Here is a 20510-nt window from a genome sequence, read left to right on the forward strand (position 1 = left end):
CAGTTAAATCTGCAGAACTAAAAAAATCCTTAAATTCATATACATGTATACAAAAGTGTCCCAGCTCTTCAAAGGCCATGATAAATTACCAACAAGTAACAAAGAAAGCAATTATAATAAAATAGTAAATATTTCATTCCATTAGAGAAAAAAAATCAACCACATATTCTTTGTTCAAAGAATGGAGAAGTGAAGGACCTCTTCCCAAAAGCAATTGCAGTGCATTAATATTAAACATGAACTAATGAAGTCAGAAGTTGTTTGGGGAAAACATTCACCACAGTCAAGGCATATTCTGCATGATAAATTCTTTGCAGAAAAGAAGGGATTTAAAGCTCTTTCCTGTTTCACTTGGGATCATTTTTTTCATACTGAAACAAAAAAAATTAAAGGACAAATAATGGAGAGGGGGAGGGAGAAAGAAGGAGAAAAAAATGGAAAATACAACTTGTATTTTTGACTGCAAAGGGCTAAAAAGGGAGCAAGTTATTCAAGTGCTTAGTAATCTTGTAAATTTAAAATGCCTAAATTTAAGAATAAAATTCATATTTATAAGGCAAGAGAAATAATTAACACTCTAAGGTTGAGGAATTGTTCTGGTTTTATATCTAGTAGAAAACATAGTTTCTATCCCCTTCCCCCAACTCAGGCCATCCCTCTTCCTAAGGAAAACAGCCGTGTAATTCCTTCTGGACTTTGTAACCATTTTGGGAGATGAATGATTCACTCTTTGGGCAAGAGAGGAAAAAAAAGGTCTGGCTCTGTTCCTTTCCTATTAGATCTCCTTAAAAGGATCTTTTTGAAGCTGTTAATCCAGGCTACGAAAATAGCAAGCAACAATTCTTTATTAACGTTCAAATAGAACAACCAACAGAAGGAGAGAATTCTTTCTTCAAAACCTAGGGCATAGTTTTTCCACTTCCTCAGCTAAGAGCAATTGCTGTTATTTGTTTCACTATTCAAGTTGTGGCTCTGTCAAGGCTTTGTACAAAGAAAAGAAACATGAAAGGTCCAATGAGCTGTGGTTTTGATGGAAACCTGCCTGGTAATCAGTGATTGCAGTCTCATCATTGCCAGCTAGCTCTGGAAGGCGCGTGGGCGCACACACACACACACACACACACACACAAAGACACAAGTGGGCATACAAATACACGTGTGGGCACACAAATCCTCAGTGCGATGATTCAGCAATTTAATGGACCTTAAATTTGACAATAGCCCTCTAGTAAACATTTCTGCAGAAAACAAATACAGGTTGAGGAGTCTGACAGGTCTATAATTGTTTGCTTTTGGTACAAACTCAGGGTGTAACCAAACACCAACTTTAGGCCACCATGACTATATGTGACTTTTAGACAGAACAGATGGTAACTTGTTTGAAAATAATAATAAGCCTTAGAAGCAAATAGTAGGAGGAAGAAAATAAGAAGAGGAAGAAGAGATGAAAAGTCAGGAGAAAAGAAATAAAACAAAGAACAAGAACCACAACAGCAAAAACATTGATGGGGAGGGGATGAAGAAGTGAAAAGACAGATTTCCAAAAATCAAGGTCATTTATGATCTCATCTGAATGAGCACATTCTCTTTTCAGATAATTTCTTATACAAGTAATTAGAAAGCAATCTCCATAAGTCAGTCTATGCCTTTTCAGATGAAACTGATGCTCATGAGCTGCATCCTGAAATTTCTAAGTTTGAGATATGTCCTACTAAAAGCCAGCAGCAAGATCTAACTATTGTAAGAAGTATTAATTCAAGAAAATGCAAATTATGTCAACTTTGTCAAATGCCCTAAAGAGCCTGAACACACATTAGCCATGGCTGTGTCACCTGTTGGCATTTATCCATAACTGTCCTGCCAAGGTCCAGACGATAGAGTGACAGGGGAGATGATTAGATAAACACAGCAGGTTATTTCTTCACTGGCAGCTTGACACCTACTTTTAATTGGTATACAAATGATCTTTTAACAGCATCCATATTAATCAGGTTCTACCCCCACATTTGAATATAATATTATCCCATCATACAAACATTCTGACATATAGCTAGAGCAGTGAGTATAAGACTAAGACTACAAAAGATTCCAATATGACTAATTTTAAGTATTAATTTCCTATATTTAGAAAAAACACCGGCCTGTATAGAAAAAGAGGCTTGGAACAGGAACAGTCTAGTCTTTACCAGACTAAAGGTCAAGCTGATTAGAACAATCCCCACATGCTGATTGAGGAGCAGAAAAGTGTGCCATACACTGCCCAGTACCTGTATAAAACGCTATTATGTATGTAAGAGTTGGAGAATGTCTATGAATACTAAGTGTCCTTTCAAAAAGGATGATGTAATGAAAAAAGCTTCAGACCTAGATATTCTTTTAATAAGGAACTGGTATGTGTGTTTGTTTCACTAACAATATGAATTTCACAGTTAATTATATTTCTATTTTTTTTTTTACTCCAGGAGGCTCATATTCAAACTTTCAAACAGAACACACTTTTACTCCTCTAAGTTTATTTATTGGTATGTTTCCTGACCCTGACTCTTTTTTTCTGTTTTATTACATTCACATGCATTTTTGTAAGCCACCTCAAATATTCTATGGAAAAATAAAGGACACAAAAAATAATATAAATAACAAATGGATAGATAGATGACTGACCTGTGCAAATAGATACTACATTTAATATAAAAGCAGGGATATGATAAAAATGACACGTGTACACTATATGATACCATTTATATAATATACCGAAGAGACAAAAACCAATCTCTAGGGTTATGGGGAACACATAGGGGTGGTAAAATTTAAAGAAAAGCAGGAAGGTATGTGCTGTAAAGATCAAAATATTGGTTATCTTTACTTAGAGAGGGAGAGAGCTGTGATGGGGAGAGGCACAAGGAGGTTATCTTGTTCTACGTTTTACCTGATTAATTGTTAAAAAGATGTCCCTTTTCTGATATTTCACTGAGCTGTATATTTATATTTTTATATTTATGTTTTATATTCTTGTTGGTGATGGACAGGGAGGCCTGGCATGCTGCAATTCATGGGGTCGCAAAGAGTTGGACACGACTGAGCAACTGAACTGAACTGACATGATTTATATTCCATGAAAGGCTAAAATTATATATATATGTATATAAAAGATACATATATAAAGATGAAAATAGAAACAAACACTTGAAAATACCAAAACAAAGATTTCTAAAAGCAAAAAAAGGGGTGAGGATATTATTGGAAGGAACAATTTTCAAATTCTGGACATTAAGAATATTGGAGGGATGGGCTGGAATGAAATGGAAATTATTAATACAATATCATAGTACCAACTAAATCAACATAGTCATAAAACAGAAAGGATATAAAAAAATCTTGCAAAATTCATTTCATGACAGGATTCATTGAGGGTCTATTATATGATAGGCACTGTTGCAGCACCAGAGAAAAGAACAGTGGTTCAGTTCAGTTCAGTTCAGTGGCTCTGTCATGTCCGACTATTTGCCACCCCATGAACCTCAGCACGCCAGGCCTCCCTGTCCATCACCAACTCCCAGAGTATACCCAAACTCATGTCCATTGAGGCAGTGATGCCATCTAACCATCTCATCCTCTGTCGTCCCCTTCTCCTCCTGCCTTCAATCTTTCCCAACATCAGAGTCTTTTCAAATGAGTCAGCTCTTTGCATCAGGTGGCCAAAGTATTGGAGTTTCAGCTTCAACATCAGTCCTTCCAAAGAACACCCAGGACTGATCTCCTTTAGGATGGGCTGGTTGGATCTCCTTGCAGTCCAAGGGACTCTCAAGAGTCTTCTCCAACACCACAGTTCAAAAGCATCAATTCTTCGGTGCTCAGCTTTCCTTACAGTCCAACTCTCACATCCATACATGACCATTGGAAAACCATAGCCTTGACTAGATGGACCTTTGTTGACAAAGTAATGTCTCTGCTTTTTAATATGCTGTCTAGGTTGGTCATAACTTTCCTACCAAGGGGTAAGCGTCTTTTAGTTTTGGGCTGCAATCACTATCTGCAGTGATTTTTGAGCCTAGAAAAATAAAGTCAGCCACTGTTTCCACTGTTTCCCATCTATTTGCATGAAGTGATGAGACTGGATGCCATGATCTTAGTTTTCTGAATGTTGAGCTTTAAGCCAACTTTTTCACTCTCCTCTTTCACTTTCATCAAGAGGCTTTTTAGTTCCTTTTCATTTTCTGTCAAATGGGTGGTGTTATCTGCATATCTGAGATTATTGATATTTCTCCCGGCAATCTTGATTCCAGCTTGTGCTTCATCCAGCCCAGCATTTCTCATGATGCACTCTGCATATAAGTTAAACAAGCAGGGTGACAATATACAGCCTTGATGTACTCCTTTTCCTATTTGGAACCAGTCTGTTGTTCCATGTCCAGTTCTAACTGTTGCTTCCCGACCTGCATACAGATTCCTCAAGAGGCAGGTCAGGTGGTCTGGTATTCCCATCTCTTTCAGAATTTTCCAGTTTATTGTGATCCACACAGTCAAAGGCTTTGGCATAGTCAATAAAGCAGAAATAGATGTTTTTCTGGAACTCTCTTGCTTTTTCCATGATCCAGCAGATGTTGGAAATTTGATCTCTGGTTCCTCTGCCTTTTTTAAAACGAGCTTGAACATCTGGAAGTTCATGGTGCATGTATTGCTGAAGCCTGGCTTGGAGAATTTTGAGCATTACCCTACTAGCATGGGAGATGAGTGCAAGAGATGAAAGCGAGATTGTGTGGTAGTTTGAGCATTCTTGGCATTGCCTTTCTTTGGGACTGGAATGAAAACTGACCTTTTCCAGTCCTGTAGCCACTGCTGAGTTTTCCAAATTTTCTGGCATATTGAGTGCAGCATTTTAACAGCATCATCTTTTAGGATTTGAAATAGCTCAACTGGAATGCCATCACCTCCACTAGCTTTGTTTGTAGTGATACTTCCCAAGGTCCACTTGACTTCACATTCCAGGATGTCTGGCTCTAGGTGAGTGATCACACCATCGTGGTTATCTGGGTCATGAAGATCTTTGTGTAGTTCTGTGTATTCTTGCCACCTCTTCTTAGTATCTTCTGCTTCTGTTAGGTCCATACCATTTCTGTCCTTTATCAAGCCCATCTTTGCATGAAATGTTCCCTTGGTATCTCTAATTTTCTTGACGAGATCTCTAGTTTTTCCTGTTCTATTCTTTTCCTCTATTTCTTTGCATTGATTGCTGAGGAAGGCTTTCTTATCTCTCCTTGCTATTCTTTGGAACTCTGCATTCAAATGGGTATATCTTTCCTTTTCTCCTTTGCTTTTGGCTTCTCTTCTTTGCACAGCTATTTGTAAGGCCACCTCAGACAGCCATTTTGCTTTTTTGCATTTCTTTTTCTTGGGGATGGTCTTGATCCCTATCTCCTGTACAATGTCACGAACCTCCATCCATAGTTCATCAGGCACTCTGTCTATCAGATCTAGGCCCTTAAATCTATTTCGCATTTCCACTGTGTAATCATAAGTGATTTGATTTAAGTCATACCTGAATGGTCTAGTGGTTTTCCCCACTTTCTTCAATCTAAGTCTGAATTTGGCAGTATGGAGTTCATGATCTGAGCCACAGTCAGCTCCTGGTCTTGTTTTTGCTGACTGTTTAGAGCATCTCCATCTTTGGCTGCAAAGAATATAATCAGTCTGATTTTAGTGTTGTCCATCTGGTGATGTCCATGTATAGAGTCTTCTCTTGTGTTGTTGGAAGAGGGTGTTTGCTATGACCAGTGCGTTCTCTTGGCAAAACTCTATTAGCTTTTGCCCTGCTTCCTTCTGTACTCCAAGGCCAAATTTGCCTGTTACTCCAGGTATTTCTTGACTTCCTACTTTTGCATTCCAGTCCCCTATAATGAAAAGGACATCTTTTTTGGGTGTTAGTTCTAGAAGGTCTTGTAGGTCTTCATAGAACCATTCAACTTCAGCTTCTTCAGCGTTACTGGTCAGGGCATAGACTTGGATTACTGTGATATTCAATGGTTTGCCTTGGAAATGAACAGAGAGCATTCTATTGTTTTTGAGATTGCATCCAAGTATTGACTATGATGGCTACTCCATTTCTTCTACAATGGAGCAGTGAACAAAACATGTATGGTCTCTTATTCATGAAGCTTATATTCTGGAATAAAGGACCAAGAAGAAGAAGGAGATACAGTGATAAAGCTAAGTAGATGGGTAGAAACAAGCATTTCAGAAGGAAGGTACAGTTTATGTAAATCCTCAAGAGTGGAAGAGTTTGGCATATTTGAAAGGATGAAAGGCCTCTATTCCTAGAACACACAATAGGAAAATGGGAAAAGAGCATGAGATGATGTTGCAATTGGCAGGGGCAAGATTGTGTTGTGGATTGTAAGGGTGGAATGTATGGATTTTGAGTATGATGGATTTTATGCAGGGGATTGACTTTACTGGTTTAAACTTTTATGATCACTTTGTAAGCAATAGATTTTATGAAGGAAATAGGGCAACTGTCAGGCAGCTATGGCATTAGTCAAAGAGAGTAACTTGGATTGAAATACTAGCAGTTATCATGAGAAAAGTGGATGGATGCAGGTTATGTTTTAGATGTAGAGTCAGCAGGACTTGTCAAAGCATCAGTGAGGGAGAAAAGGTAAAAGAAAGAATCAAGCATTACTTTTAGCTTGAATGGCTTCACTAATTGGGTGGCTGTCAGTACCTTTTACTACTATTAGGGAACTGGGATAAAAGTAGGTTTGGAGGTACAGGGAACCAAAGGGTTCCATGATAGCCCTGTTGAAGTAGTGGTGCTAATTAGACATGCACGTGAAGATGTCAAATGGGCACTGGAAATGAACCTGCAATTCTAAAGAGAGGTCATGGTTAGAGATACAGGAATCACAGCCTGTGCGTTACATGTAAGATTTTGGAACTAAATGAGGCCATCTAAGTACTGTACAGATAAAAAATGCCCCCAGGACAAAGTTCTAGGGTACTGCAATATTTAGAAGTTGAGCAGAAGAGAAGGAACTAACAAGCAATACTAAAAAAGAATAGGCCCAACCTTTTTGCACATTAAAGAATACACTGAAAATTACAGGGTTTTTTTTTTTTTTTTTTTCAGTATACCAGGTTAAGAGGCATACTAAGGGCCCTCTCCAAGGACTGAGGGGATCAATATCTTGGCTTAAGAAATCCATTTACAGCACACCAGCCTTAGCATGATGGATTTTAGGGTGTGACCATGAGAATGAAAGGCAAAGAACAGTTAGACTGGCAAAGTACTTAGTTTGGAGTATATTCAGGTTTTTTTGGCACAAAGTTTATAATAACATATCTTCCATAGAGGTTCAATTATGATGCTTTCAAGGACTATTTCAAGTCTTGACTAAATTTTTTTTTTTTTTTTTTTTTTTGCCTCATGATTACTTTAAGACTTTGCAAAAGTATTTTGGTTACTCGGCACTTTTCTCATGAAAACAGTAGAAAAGGACCTCTAATATTACACAAACATGCTGTCCCTAAGAAGGCATTGATGACATGAAAGTCTCCAAACCAGCGATGTATTTGCTTCAGTGTATAGCAAGTCAAATCTTAACTAAATATTTAACTTCATGACATCTGGAAACAAACATTTTTCAAAATTCTTTATGGCAAAGGTGTGTGTGGAAATTTGCATCCCTTCAAGACCTAGAAGAATGCATAATACATGGTCTAGAAATGTGTATCAAATTAATGATCATTTTGAGCACCCCAAAATGCAAAATAAATCATAGATGTTTCTACAGAAAACCCTTTAGAAAGAATTACATTATGAAAATAATGAATCCTAAAATTATGTATAGGCATATAAAAAAGAATTCCCTTTAAAACACTCCTTTAGGTTTGGTGTTAATACATGATTAGAAAGCCATAAAATCTAATTTTCAGTTTAGTGAGTATAGCAAAATTCAACTTGATTCCTTTCTTATATTTATTAAAGTCAGGAGCTTTTAAAAAGCGGCCACTGCCCTTCTTGCTCCAAACACTTAGGTTACCTTTTTAAAGTCAAACCCATGGGATCATCATTCTTCAGTTCATCTTGGCCAAACTGTTCCAAAATGTTCCACCTCCCCTCCACATAATGTATACATGCATAAGCACGTGCCATGCTTCAGTCAAAGGTCTCCAGAGCTCTCTTTCTACTATGTTAAACCACCCATGTCTTCTACCGCCAGGCTTCAGCAACCTTGGCTTTCTCATGACAGAGTCTGTGTTGGCAGTCTTCACAGGGAAAGGGACTGTATCTGTCCAAATTCCAATTTCCAAGCAACAAGGAAGTGACAGTCTTATTCTGCCAGCTTCCCAAGGCCCCTTCAAACCCAAAGTTATGAAAAATCTCTCATGATAAAAAAAGAAAACAAGGTCCTTTACCATAGTTCTAATTCTTGGCAACTCTGCAAACTAAAACTAAGGTAACTAACAAGAGGGTCTAAAGTATAATATCCATCAAAGGCTTGGTTCCTCATGTCTAACTGGACGTGTCACGTCCAATTCTTGGCAACCCCACAGACTGTAGCCCACCACACTCCTGTCTGTGAAATTCTCCAGACAAGAATACTAGAGTGGGTAGCTGTTCCCTTCTCCAGAGGATCTTCCTGACCCAAGGATCGAACCTGTGTCTCCTGCATTGCCCGCAGATTCTTTACCATCTGAGCCACAAGATTCTAATTCCCTAAATCTGAATGTCACCATTATTATCATCATTATCATTGTCATTATCAGCAACAAAGTCATATCTTTGTTCCAAGTACTACAGTTTGATATTACCTTATTACTTATGGAAAATCATGCTGAACTGTTCATTGAATACATTTTTCCCTACTAAATGACACATGTATCTTTTTGAACAATAAACAAAACTTCTTAGTTTCAGAATAATTAGAGGGTTCAGGATGGGGAACACATGTATACCTGTGGTGGATTCATTTTGATATTTGGCAAATCTAATACAGTTATGTAAAGTTTAAAAATAAAATAAAATTTAAAAAAAAAAAAAAAAAAAAAAAAAAAAAAAACATATTCTCTAGTGTTTGCCTGCACCACATATTTGCAACTTAACTTTTGGCCAAGATCCCCAATTGCCTTTATTTCCCTTCTGTTCTGTCAGAGATAAATGGTTGTGGTTACTTAGTTTAGTTGAAGGCACAGTTTCCCAGAGAGCAGTTTTGCAGATGTCCATAGCCAGAAAAGTATTTAAAACAGGTTGACTGGGGCCATTGGTTCTAAGACATTTATAGGAACTATAGAAGTCCTGGATCCTTTTCCCTCCAAATTCTGGTAGAGGCAGAGGAAGCAAAGGAAAAAGGGGGAAAAAAAGCCTTAAAGGAGTTGTCACCATATTCTTGGACTTCTCTTTCTTTTTTTAATTGTTTCAGCCTGTTAATCACTGTTTTTCACTTCTCTGTGTCAAACAGTCCTGAGAAAAACTTGGTCTATCATGTTCAAGATGGATTGTTGAAAGGAGGAAAAACAGCTTTATATAAAACTCAAAAATGTCCTACATGAAACAATATGGAATTTTTGTGGTAATTTTGTGGCACCAAAGTCAATGGACAATTTCCAGCTTAGAAACCACTGTTTAGAAGTGATAGACCCCACTGAGGAAGATGAAAAAGAGATGAGGAGGGTAATGGATGACAGTGTGCTGAGAACACAGTGCTTAAAGCTAAGTGGGTGAAGATGGAAAACACTACCTGATGGGGAAAGAAGGAGGTGGCAGTTTAACCATAAAAGTCCTGCACAGTATCATCAAAAGGAAGGCAGGTGACTTTGCCATCCAAGTAGTATTATATAAACGAGTGTGGATCAGTGCCAGGAGACATTTCAATGAAAGAATGTGGAAATCCAGCCCATATCCATGCTGTTGTGGAGTGGGAACATTTAATATTCCTGTCTGGTGAAACAGCAAAGATCCTTCATGCCTATTTCTAAATGTACGTTTTTAATATTCAATATAATGCTACTCTTTAACAAACTCTTTACTCCCTGCCTCTCTGCTGAAGCTTCCCGTGGTCTTGAAAGGGACTGTTAACCCAAGAATGGATCACACTCTTTATGCATGAGTGAGTCTAGAGACACTCCATCAAGCCTTCCAGTATTTAATGGAAAGAGTCATCTCTCACCTCTGAGCAGATGAGCCAGCTGCTCGGTGATGAGCTCAGGAGCCTCCTGGAGGATCTCTTTCACCACCAGAGACGATGAAGACTCTCGGAACTCAAAGCCGTTGTCGCCCTGATCCGCCGGATTAATGACCTTGACAACTGCTGATTCTAAAGCTTTGTCCTCACTGGAAAGCAAATGGAGGAGAGGAGGAGAAAGAGGGCATATTTTATTACTTTCTGGAATTATTTAATCTCTATTTCCACACAAATGACTTCCTCTTAATAACCAAAAATAAGTTCACATGACTTATTCTTTATGTGTTTTCACATTTCATTTTAATTAATTACATCCCCAAGAGTCTTTGAAGACCTTCACACCTTAGCACTTCCACCTCTTGTTTGGCTGTTGGAAAATAATAATAAAAACAATAATAATCATTGCTATAGCTAACATTTACTGAGTTTCCACTATAGGATGGACACTGTAATAAATACTTTCTCAATATTATTACATTTTATACTATAAACTGACTCTACTCAATGGGTTCTATTAAAATTCTTATTTTTACAGGTGGGAAAAAAAAGCACGAAAAGGTTAAGAAATGTGACCATTACAAACACAGGGAATATGACCAATACTTGGTAAAAACTGTAAATGGATTGTAACCTTTAAATATTGTGTAAAAATAAAATTAAATAACAGTGACCAAGGCCACACAGCTAGTAAGACTGCTGCTGCTGCTATTGCTATTTAGTCTGACACTTTGCAACCCTATGGACTGTAGCCAGACAGGCTCTTCTGTCCATAGCATTTTCCAGGCAAGAACTGGCATGGGTTGCCATTTCCTTCTCCAGGGGATCTTCCCAACCCAGGGATCAAACCCACATTGCCTGCTTGGTGTGTAGATTCTTTACCACTGAGCCAGCCCTAGTAAGTAGACTACTTACATTTAAACTCTTAACTATCTGGATCCAAAACTTACACATTCAGTTATGTTGCTGGAAAAAAATACTTCTAGCTTATTTATTTCTACATCATTCTTTTTATATGAGATATAGTTGGCTTTTATCAAAGGCAGGAAGACAGAGGTTGATAAAACTGACCGGATTCTGTGTGCCAAAACTCAAAGAATGGCAATGAAGGAAATGAAAATAGCAGTTTATTTTTGAAAAACATTCTATTTCATAAACAATCCCAAAGCAAGGCTTCACAACTTCAGTCTCAAAACCAGAATAAATGTTTCCATTTTAATCAGTAACAAAACTCTTCCTAAAATCTTAACTGACATAAATTTCATAGTTCCCTTCTTCGGCGTCCTGCATTGCTTCTTTCCATATCTCCTTGTGTTATAGTTAGTTTGAAAAAGTTAACGCACAAATTTAGTCAAGTACATGATCAACCTGAACAATGATAATGGAAGTCAGTCAAATAACCTATGAATAACTCTCAGCCAGTTAACAACTAATTAATAAGTATTATTAAAAAGAATTTTGAGTGTTTTGAGTATTATGGGGATAAAAACAACCCTACAGAGGCAGATCATTTTCCAAACTCTTTATAACTGAATGAACTTCACAACTGACAATACAATGCATTCATACCTAAATATGCTTCCTTAAGAAAGTTAGGTAAAAAATCAGATACTTGTACATTTTATTTCATGTATACTAAGGTCAATGTCCATGGGTGAATGCCATATCAATGATTAGCAAATGGGCAAAGTGTGCAAAAAACTATCACCTCAGAGGGCTGAGATGTTTAACTGGGGACTCTTCACTCACTAGCAGCAGAGAGCTTATCGAAATGGGACTTTTTGTGATGAGTTGTAAGAACTGTGAAGTCAGGAAATAAGACAAATTTATGTATAATATCTTTATGTATAATATCTGTAGATCCAGTTAGCAACTCCTAAGTACTTACTGAAGGAAACAGATCTGTGTTCTCATCCAAACTCTTCTATTAACTGCATGTGGTACTTTGGGCAAGTCATTTGCGAATGGGTTTCATGTGTCTTGACCATAAAATGAGTTCAAATTACATGAACTTTATAGAATCCATCCTGCTTTTATAGTAAATGCTATGACTAAAGGAGCCAATGATTGAATGGCTTTCCTAGCCCATGTACATAATTTTCCATTTCACTACCAAGATTTCTTTCTTAAGAATTTTCAGTTTTATTTAGTGTTAATTTCAATCTTCATTATACATTTTCAGCATCAGTATAAAGGACTGTCGCGTTGCTATAAGAAAGTGTTTGAAATGATTTAAAATTAAAATTTTGGTCTATTTTATAAGTATTTTCCACTCAAAGATGTCATATCTGAAACGCCAAAGTGAAAATAGAGGTTTGGCAAAGCGCAATTTTGCTCTAAGAGAAAAAACACATTCCCTTTCTTCAAAATGTCCTCTGCCTTTAATACATCTTCCCAAATCACAGAAAAAAAACCTGAACAAGGTAATACTTGGCACAGAAAAATCTTTTATAAAATATCAAACCTCCTTCCAGAGCCTTACCTTGCCAGTACGTTGCTGCCAACAAGTGTTAGAGATAACTTCCCTTCATTATTTAGCTGATGCAGATTAATTTCATCTCGGAATATGTGGGATGATTCAGAGATATTTAGCTCTTCTAAAATAAACCTTGTTTCAGTGAAGTAATTGAATTCAGTTCTCGGTATGTTCAGCACGGGCAAACAGAGAACCCCTGGTGGGCTGACCTACCAAGAAAAAAGTTGGCTGAATCACTGACAGCAGCAGGAGGATAAAATACAACTACGTTTTCTCAAGCCAGAGGGTAACTGGGAAGGGAATGAAGATCCTTTGGTCTCGCTAAACCACTTTACATTCATAACCAGTTTTTCCTGAACCCAATGAGCAGAGCATTTTCCATGGATTAAGTGGTCCCTAATTTTTGTTAATCTCTTGTTACTCCACATGAAACTTCTCCTGCCTTTCTTGAAATTTTTCATGTCTCATTTCACCCTCTCCACAATTTTAAAATATATACATTTTCTTCTTCATAGGAAACAAATCTGCCCATTTTATGGAATCAGCAAAAAATTAGAATGATGACCGCAGGGCAGGGGAAGACTGTGTGTGTGTGCGTGTGTGCGCTCTGTCGTGTCCAACTCTTTGTGACCCTATGGACCATAGCCCGCCAGGCTCTCCTGTCCATGGAAATTTCTAGGCAAGAATACTAGAGTGTGTTGCCGTTTCCTTCTCCAGGGGAGCTTCCTAACCCAGGGATCAAATTGGTGTCTCTTGTGTCTTCTTTGGTAGGTGGCTTCTTTACCAGCTGAGCCAACAGGGAAGCTCCAGGTAAAAACTGCACTGACGCAGAAAGACCTGGATGTCACATCTATATGGGATGCCTCCCACTCAGCTCCAGTCAATTGATTCCATGCAAAGAATGCCCAGTCCAGGATAGGCAAATCCTTCAATTACTCAAGAGAATCTACAAATCTAGATGTGGGGGTGTTATCTGTGATGTTTAATTGTTACAATGTCACAATAAACCTTTTAATTAAAAACACTGTGTAGGTTAATGAAAACTCGAGATTTGGCTCACAGACTACCAGATTGTGATTTCTATTAATGTTTTATATCTTAAAAAAAATATTATGTTAACAAACCTCTTTAAAAAAAAACTGTAATGATGGGGGAAACTGGAGATGGGTAGACATTAGAGAATTTCAGATTCACAATAATAAACTTATTTTTCCATGAGAATTTTGAAAATGAAGGTGCTCGATGCACGATACTGGATGCTTGGGGCTAGTGCACTGGGACGACCCAGAGGGATGGTATGGGGAGGGAGGAGGGAGGAGGGTTCAGGATGGGGAACACATGTATACCTGTGGCGGATTCATTTGGATATTTGGCAAAACTAATACAATTATGTAAAGTTTAAAAATAAAAAATAAAAAAAAGTACTATAACTCTATAGCAATAAACCCTAAATATCACTGCGAGAATGTGGGGTTTGGAAAGACTGGATTTTTGCCTAAACTAAATGGCCTTTGTTCTCACATCATCACTAGCTCTTTCACAAGCACAGTGTTTATTACACAGTCTTAACATCTTTATCATCCATCTCTCCTTCCTAGCAGGGATTTTTGTCAGTTTTGTTCATGTTTCTAAGTGCATAAAATGGTCTGGCACAAAACAGATGTTTAATACATATTTGTCGAGTGAAATAAATGAATCACCTACTACTATGGTATACAAAGCCATTCCAACAAGATGGGTTTTATCCCACCTATCAGGCTAATACAGAATCACAACCATGTAATAATCATTACCAGTTTATGCACAACAAAATGTTTTTCCTTATTAATTGCTAGAGTTATACTGCAGTCCTGATACTGAAACTTAAGTCAAGAGCCATGCAGTCTGAGCCTGTTCTGGCAGGACCTATTCTGGAGTGGGGGTCAGAAAAACTAACCCAACTCTTCTGTCTGACTTTGAGAAAGCCATTTTCCTCTCTGAGCCTCAGTTTTCCCCTCCATAGAATGGGGCTTACCTACCAGAGTGAAAAGTAATTAAACAGAGTCAGACATGCGAAGCTGCAAACCCTGTCCTTCTATGTGTTCATACTTTGAGACGGAGTAGCCAGGTTCTTAGGAAAAATTAAAATGAAGATGCAGACCCATGATGGGAGCAGGGTGCAGCAAATTAAGAGGAAGACACAGAGCTTAACAAGCTCCCAGTATGTGACCCTTCAGTAATTCCATATTTGTCCCCATGCTTAGTAGTGAGTCTTGGAAGGAGAAAAGAGGCCACACATCTCCTTATTGTACTATGACAACTACTTTGCCCACTCCTTTTGCTGGATGTTATTATATTCATTCAAGACATCAAAGTTAGTGGCAATGCTGTTATTATTATTATATGACTTTCGAAGAGTCCATGACATGGTAATCTGACATGTTCATTTCATAGACAGAAGGATGAATTTAGGAAAACTTTTCCTCCTTTAAGTAGGTGTAAACTGTAGTTCCTTGAAGACTTAAGATCTGTCCCTGTGAAGGATTCTATGTGTGGGGGGAGTGAGTGGGTAGGTGTGTGTGTGTGCACACACGCATTCTAATGACTGCACAAGGGTATCAGTGGTTCACTGTGGCATAGAAAATAAGAAAGAAACTTTCCTCTGGACAAAGTTGTGAGATTTTGAGCAATAACTCCACAACCTAAGGCAACCTCTCTGATCCCCATTAAGGAAAAAAAAAAAAGAATCCATACCATGATCAGTCTAAAAACCACTCTGGTTCAGGCAACTCTAATGTTCTCAAGACAAGCAATGCTTTTTTCCTAGAAGTCAAAAAACCCACTTAAGGGTGGGCAGGACTTGGGGGAGATAAATTAGGAGTTTTGGATTAACAGATACATATTAATATATATATAATAGGTAATCAACAAGGACCTACTGTATAGCACAGGGAATTATACTTAATATCTTGTGACATAATGGAAAAGAATCTGAAAATCAAGTGTACAGCAAAGTAACTGAATCACTTTGCTGTACTCTTGAACACAATACTGAAAATTAACTATACGTCAATACAAAATAAATAAGAAAAAAAATCCCGTTAATAAGATTAGTATTTAAATGCATGTCTTGACACAGGCACATTTCTCTCTTCATACCAATTAATCTCCCTTGTAAAGTTTAGCAAATTTTAAGATAAATCTGATAGAAAGTCATATGTCGACATCGGAATATTTTACCTGGCACTTCGTCAGCTGCTGCCCTAAAGTCATTCTTGCCACCTACGGCTCATTCTGGAAGGCTAGGTTTCATGGGAATGTAAATCATTGTAGATCAGCTATGCACACCATCAGAGTCAAGGATCCAAACAAAATTGGAGTAAAACAAATTGCACTCCAGAAAACTAAAAATTGCGTGAAATTAGACATAGCACCAAGACACTCATAATATACTTTTTTAGGCTTTAAAGTGATGCTTCAATATGGGTTGATGAATTTATGGAATGGATATTTTTAAACAATTTACTTAAAGAAAGGTCTTTTCCACCTCCACTGGCATGTTATAGTATGGCTTCACAGAGTACGAAGACTCTGACTCAAAGGAGATTATTGTTAACTGAGAATGACCTTGCTGTACAAAGTCAGGCTAAGAGGCAAAAACAGAATACAGATGTGGAAGGTAACACCTCTATTACTGAAAATTCCAGCCAGTGTGCTCTATACTTCTTGTAATGTTCACAGATTATTCTGCACATATTTTTCTACTCCCAAAGGCAAGATTATCCAACAAGAATGATAAAGGCAAACAAGAAATTCTGACACTTACTTTTGTCAGTTCTCTGAATTTCCACAAAAGTAATCAACAATTATAACATTTTTAAATTTTTTATTTGAAAAAAATCGATCCTATTGAAATAAATATTTATGCAGAGACTCAGTAAGAAATAATTAGAACAATGCCTAACATGTAGTAAGTGACCAATAAATATTTGTTGATTAATTAATTATAATATATTATTCTTTGCAACAATAAACCAGAACATGAAAAATTAAGTTAGTAGCTTCCTTGTTTTTCCAGAAAACATCTGTTTATAAAAGTTACATCATAATTCAAATATAAAAAGCATAATCTTGGGGTTCCCTGGTGGCTCAGTAGCAAAGAATCCACCCACCAGTGCAGGGGACAGAGGTTCAACCCCTGATCTGGGAAGATACCATGGAGCAACTAAGCCTGTGCACCACAACTATTAAGCCTGTTCTCTAGAGTCCAGGAGCTACACCTACTGAAGCCCAAGTACCCTAGAGCCTGTGCTCCAGAACAAGAGAAGCCACCGCAGGAAGAAGCCCACACACCACAACTAGAGGAGTCCCTGCTCTCTGCAACTACAGAAAGACCAGCACAGCCGAAAATTAAAAATAAATAAGGAATTTCTTAAAAAATACATGACCTTCTTTCCACTCACCTTGTCTAGAAAGTAAGCATATGTGAAGGCAGAAATGAGAGAATCCAAATCACAGGATTTGTGTCCAATAACCACATGGACCTTCTCCAAACGTTTGCTTCGATTCTGAAACAAATTCAAATAAAACATCACAATTTAACAACAGATTAACATAAGTGGATATTTTTCAACTTTTTAAAGTATGTATGCCTTAGCTATATTCGGACACAATTGCAAAAGCTCATAACTGTTTTAAATAAGGGCCTAAAATGGTACAACATGTTTAACATTCAGAAATGCTCATTCAAATTTTAGTTAGTTGTCAAGAACAGAAAATTGTCAGTTCACAACCTTGGGAACTTTCCTGGGTGAAACCTGAAACTGGACCCCATATACAGAGAACAAGGGGAGACTGAAGAAGATGCAGCCCACTCCAGACGGGTGGGTGGCAGGCTCAATAAGCAAGGGAATCTACTTACAAGGCTTGCCTTGGGCAGCCACAAGACAGGTATATCTCCACACCTGCCCACCAGAATCTTAAAAGTTTATGTAGAGGCCTTAACTGGCTTCCGTGACACATGATCTCAACAACACATTGTTCACTCAAGGCTGTATCCATAAAAATATTTCCTGCTGTGGGATTGATGGGAAGATTGTACATTTCAAGGACAGGGGAGGGGAAGAGGAACCTCCAATTGCCAGAGTCTAGCTCTCAGGTCAACTGGTAGTCACATGCTCTCAATGACCTCCTCCAACAAAAATGTGGTTGTATTAAGATCATCCACAAAGTAACTTGATATGAACTATATATCCAAGTCAACACTTTTTAGTAAAAGATTATTTCTGTCTAAAGAACAGTTCCATAGTATTTTATATCATTTCCTTACACAAGATGTTCTTCTCACTTTGAGAGAAAAAATGACTTTTTTCCTATGTCCCTGGTGTGCAACACTATTTGGTAGAAATTTATTTTTTTCATGCCACATTTTGAGTGACAGGATACGCTTGCTCTGCATTATATTCTATAATTTAACAAATAAAAATTGTTGTAATGCTTTTCTTCCCTCCATAGAAAGTAATATGATCAGTATTATTGCTCCAAAAATACAAATCAGTTGCTATTAAAGAGTGTATATTGTCACCTCTCTGAAAGAGAAGACATACATACTGTTTTCTTTCCTGGTTAACTCAACAGTTGCTTAAAATTCTTTATAGAAGGCTGACCTCCTTATAAAACACTGGATTAGAAGTGCTAAAGAATCAATCACAACCAGAAAATTCCACAACAAAACTGTCCAATAACGATAAGGGTAACCTAAACCGACATATTTATGGATTGTCAGGGACGATGCTTACGTATACGTCCTCAGCTTTTCGTCCTTTGCTTTAATTTCTCTTTTCACGACTTACTAGAAAGCCAACTCAATTGTAATACTGCTCAAAAAGCTACTCAAAAAATCCACTGTTCAATTGGTTATTTGATTTTGTTTAATTGATTATTTCAATAAAAAAAAACACTTGTTATTCCTTTTTCTACAGACAAAGAAAAAGGATTATTTAGTAACTTACTAGGCGTCTTACAACTGAATCTATAAACGTGTTGGTGTTTGTAGAGAACTACCATATCAGACTCAGAAATTAGTTATTCAACAACCAACCTGTGGCCTGAGGAACATAATAAGGTAAATCTTGGAGGAGGCTCAATCAAATAGCCTACGAACATAGAGAATGATGGCAGGATCAATATTGCATATAAGTTGTCCAGTATGCAATATTGTAAATTAAAACAAATATGTATATTTTAAAATATATTGACATGTTGATCTTTAGTAAAATAATAAGATTTTAAAATGTTATAAACACTCTGAAGATAATTATAACCACTGCCTCCCCCCCATCACCACCTGTAGCTCCCACTCCTTCCTGTCCCACCCTCCTTCCCTCAACCTCATAACTTTATAGCTAGTACACTTGTACTTTTGGAGGATTCTAGTCTAGACCCAGTTCTTACTCCCAAAGCCAGACTGCTTCCCCTGTGCAAGACTGTCAGATTTAGAGGTATAGAAAGAAATTGGGATAAATGCAATTATACTCCATTACAACACAAATAAATACATTAAGAAATCATATTACTGTAGACTGTTCTTCCAAGAAGCTCGAAGGTCTAAGTAGACATTACGTCATTTCTCCTCCCATATCTCTTGGAAGGCAGACAGAAAGAAGATTCACAACACTTTTTATAGGTCAGTAGAGGCTGTTAGAGGAGTAGGATTGTTCCCAGAGCCCATGACCCGGTACAAAGAGTTCTGTCTCTTCTGCCCTGCACTAATCACACAATAATGCCATAATGACTTCAGTATCTACAAAATGAGCAGGGATGGGAATCGAGGGGGCAAAGAGAATGTTAAATACGCCTGTTAAATACAGCAAGGCTTCATAAAAGTATAGCATTAAAATTAGTCCAAAGCTGATCTATCTGCCTCCTTGTCCAGGTTTGGTAATTCCTCGGCACAGCTCTGCATTCAACATTCAACTTGCACCAAAGAAGACATGGGGGAAAATAAGATTGGGAGTCAATGCATTTCCAAGCCCAAACCAATTATTAATTAGAAAGAGAAAGGAGCTAAATAAAATTGTGAGCCCAAACATGATAGGCCAATTCTCACAACTGGGGAATCTTCTAAGATTAGGATTTATTCATCCTTCTTCATTTAAAGAGAAAAAAGCATGTATCAACTTGCTGGTCAGGCTGTAGAAGATCCCAACACAAACCTTCGAGAGTTGTTTGTTGGTTTTTTTTTTTGGTGCCCACATCCCTGTCTTCATGTTTTCTTATTTGTTTCCTGAATCCCCTTCTTCCCATGTATCAAGTTCCTTCGAAGTCATGACTTCTTCCAGCATCATTTACTATGTCTGCCATCTCCAGTCAACGCCCCAGTTCCCAGGCTCCAACACTATCTTTCCACCTTCAACATTCTGGTGGCCATCCTACCAGGGATCTATCTGCCCCTTCACTAGCAATTCCATAGCGAATCTACGCCAATGAGTCCTCTCAGGTTAATGTGTTACTCACCAAGGTAACATACTTTCGTTTTAAAGAGGCCTTCCAGGAATTATGCCATAATCCAAAAGGATGACTAGAAATTTCAGGCTGGCTAAAATTGTTCGACTAAAGAAAAGGGACATCACAATCAGAAGGTTCCTTTGGTGACCCTTAAAATGGTAGACTCAACCTCAAAAAACATTCCAGATGTTCCTAAGAGCCTGATTCCTACCCAAACCCACTAAGATATAATTAAAGGGTAGCAAAAGTCAAGTATCGTAGAAACCAGGCTTAGACAGATTTCTGCTTGCTTGGAGGAATAAAACATGAAATTAGTTACATAAATTCAACCAGTAGGTGAACTAAAGGAATGTGCAGGATTTGGCTTTTCAAAA

At 37.6% G+C, this 20510-nt stretch overlaps 1 protein-coding gene across 7 annotated transcripts in view; it reads right to left on the bottom strand.

Annotated features, from left to right (window-relative positions):
- PRUNE2 (prune homolog 2 with BCH domain) overlaps positions 1-20510 on the bottom strand; it is a 292193-nt gene that overhangs the window by 223360 nt on the left and 48323 nt on the right. For all 7 annotated transcript variants that reach the window (XM_044939965.2, XM_044939959.2, XM_044939960.2 and 4 more), the window contains exons 2-4: positions 17094-17198; positions 12658-12860; positions 10164-10327 (exon numbers count right to left, since the gene is read on the bottom strand). In XM_044939965.2, coding sequence (XP_044795900.1) covers positions 10164-10327; positions 12658-12860; positions 17094-17198 — 472 coding nt within the window. The remainder of the gene's footprint in view (positions 1-10163; positions 10328-12657; positions 12861-17093; positions 17199-20510) is intronic.

The sequence above is a fragment of the Bubalus bubalis genome, chromosome 3 (genome assembly GCF_019923935.1).
Source record: "Bubalus bubalis isolate 160015118507 breed Murrah chromosome 3, NDDB_SH_1, whole genome shotgun sequence".
NCBI lineage: Eukaryota > Metazoa > Chordata > Mammalia > Artiodactyla > Bovidae > Bubalus > Bubalus bubalis.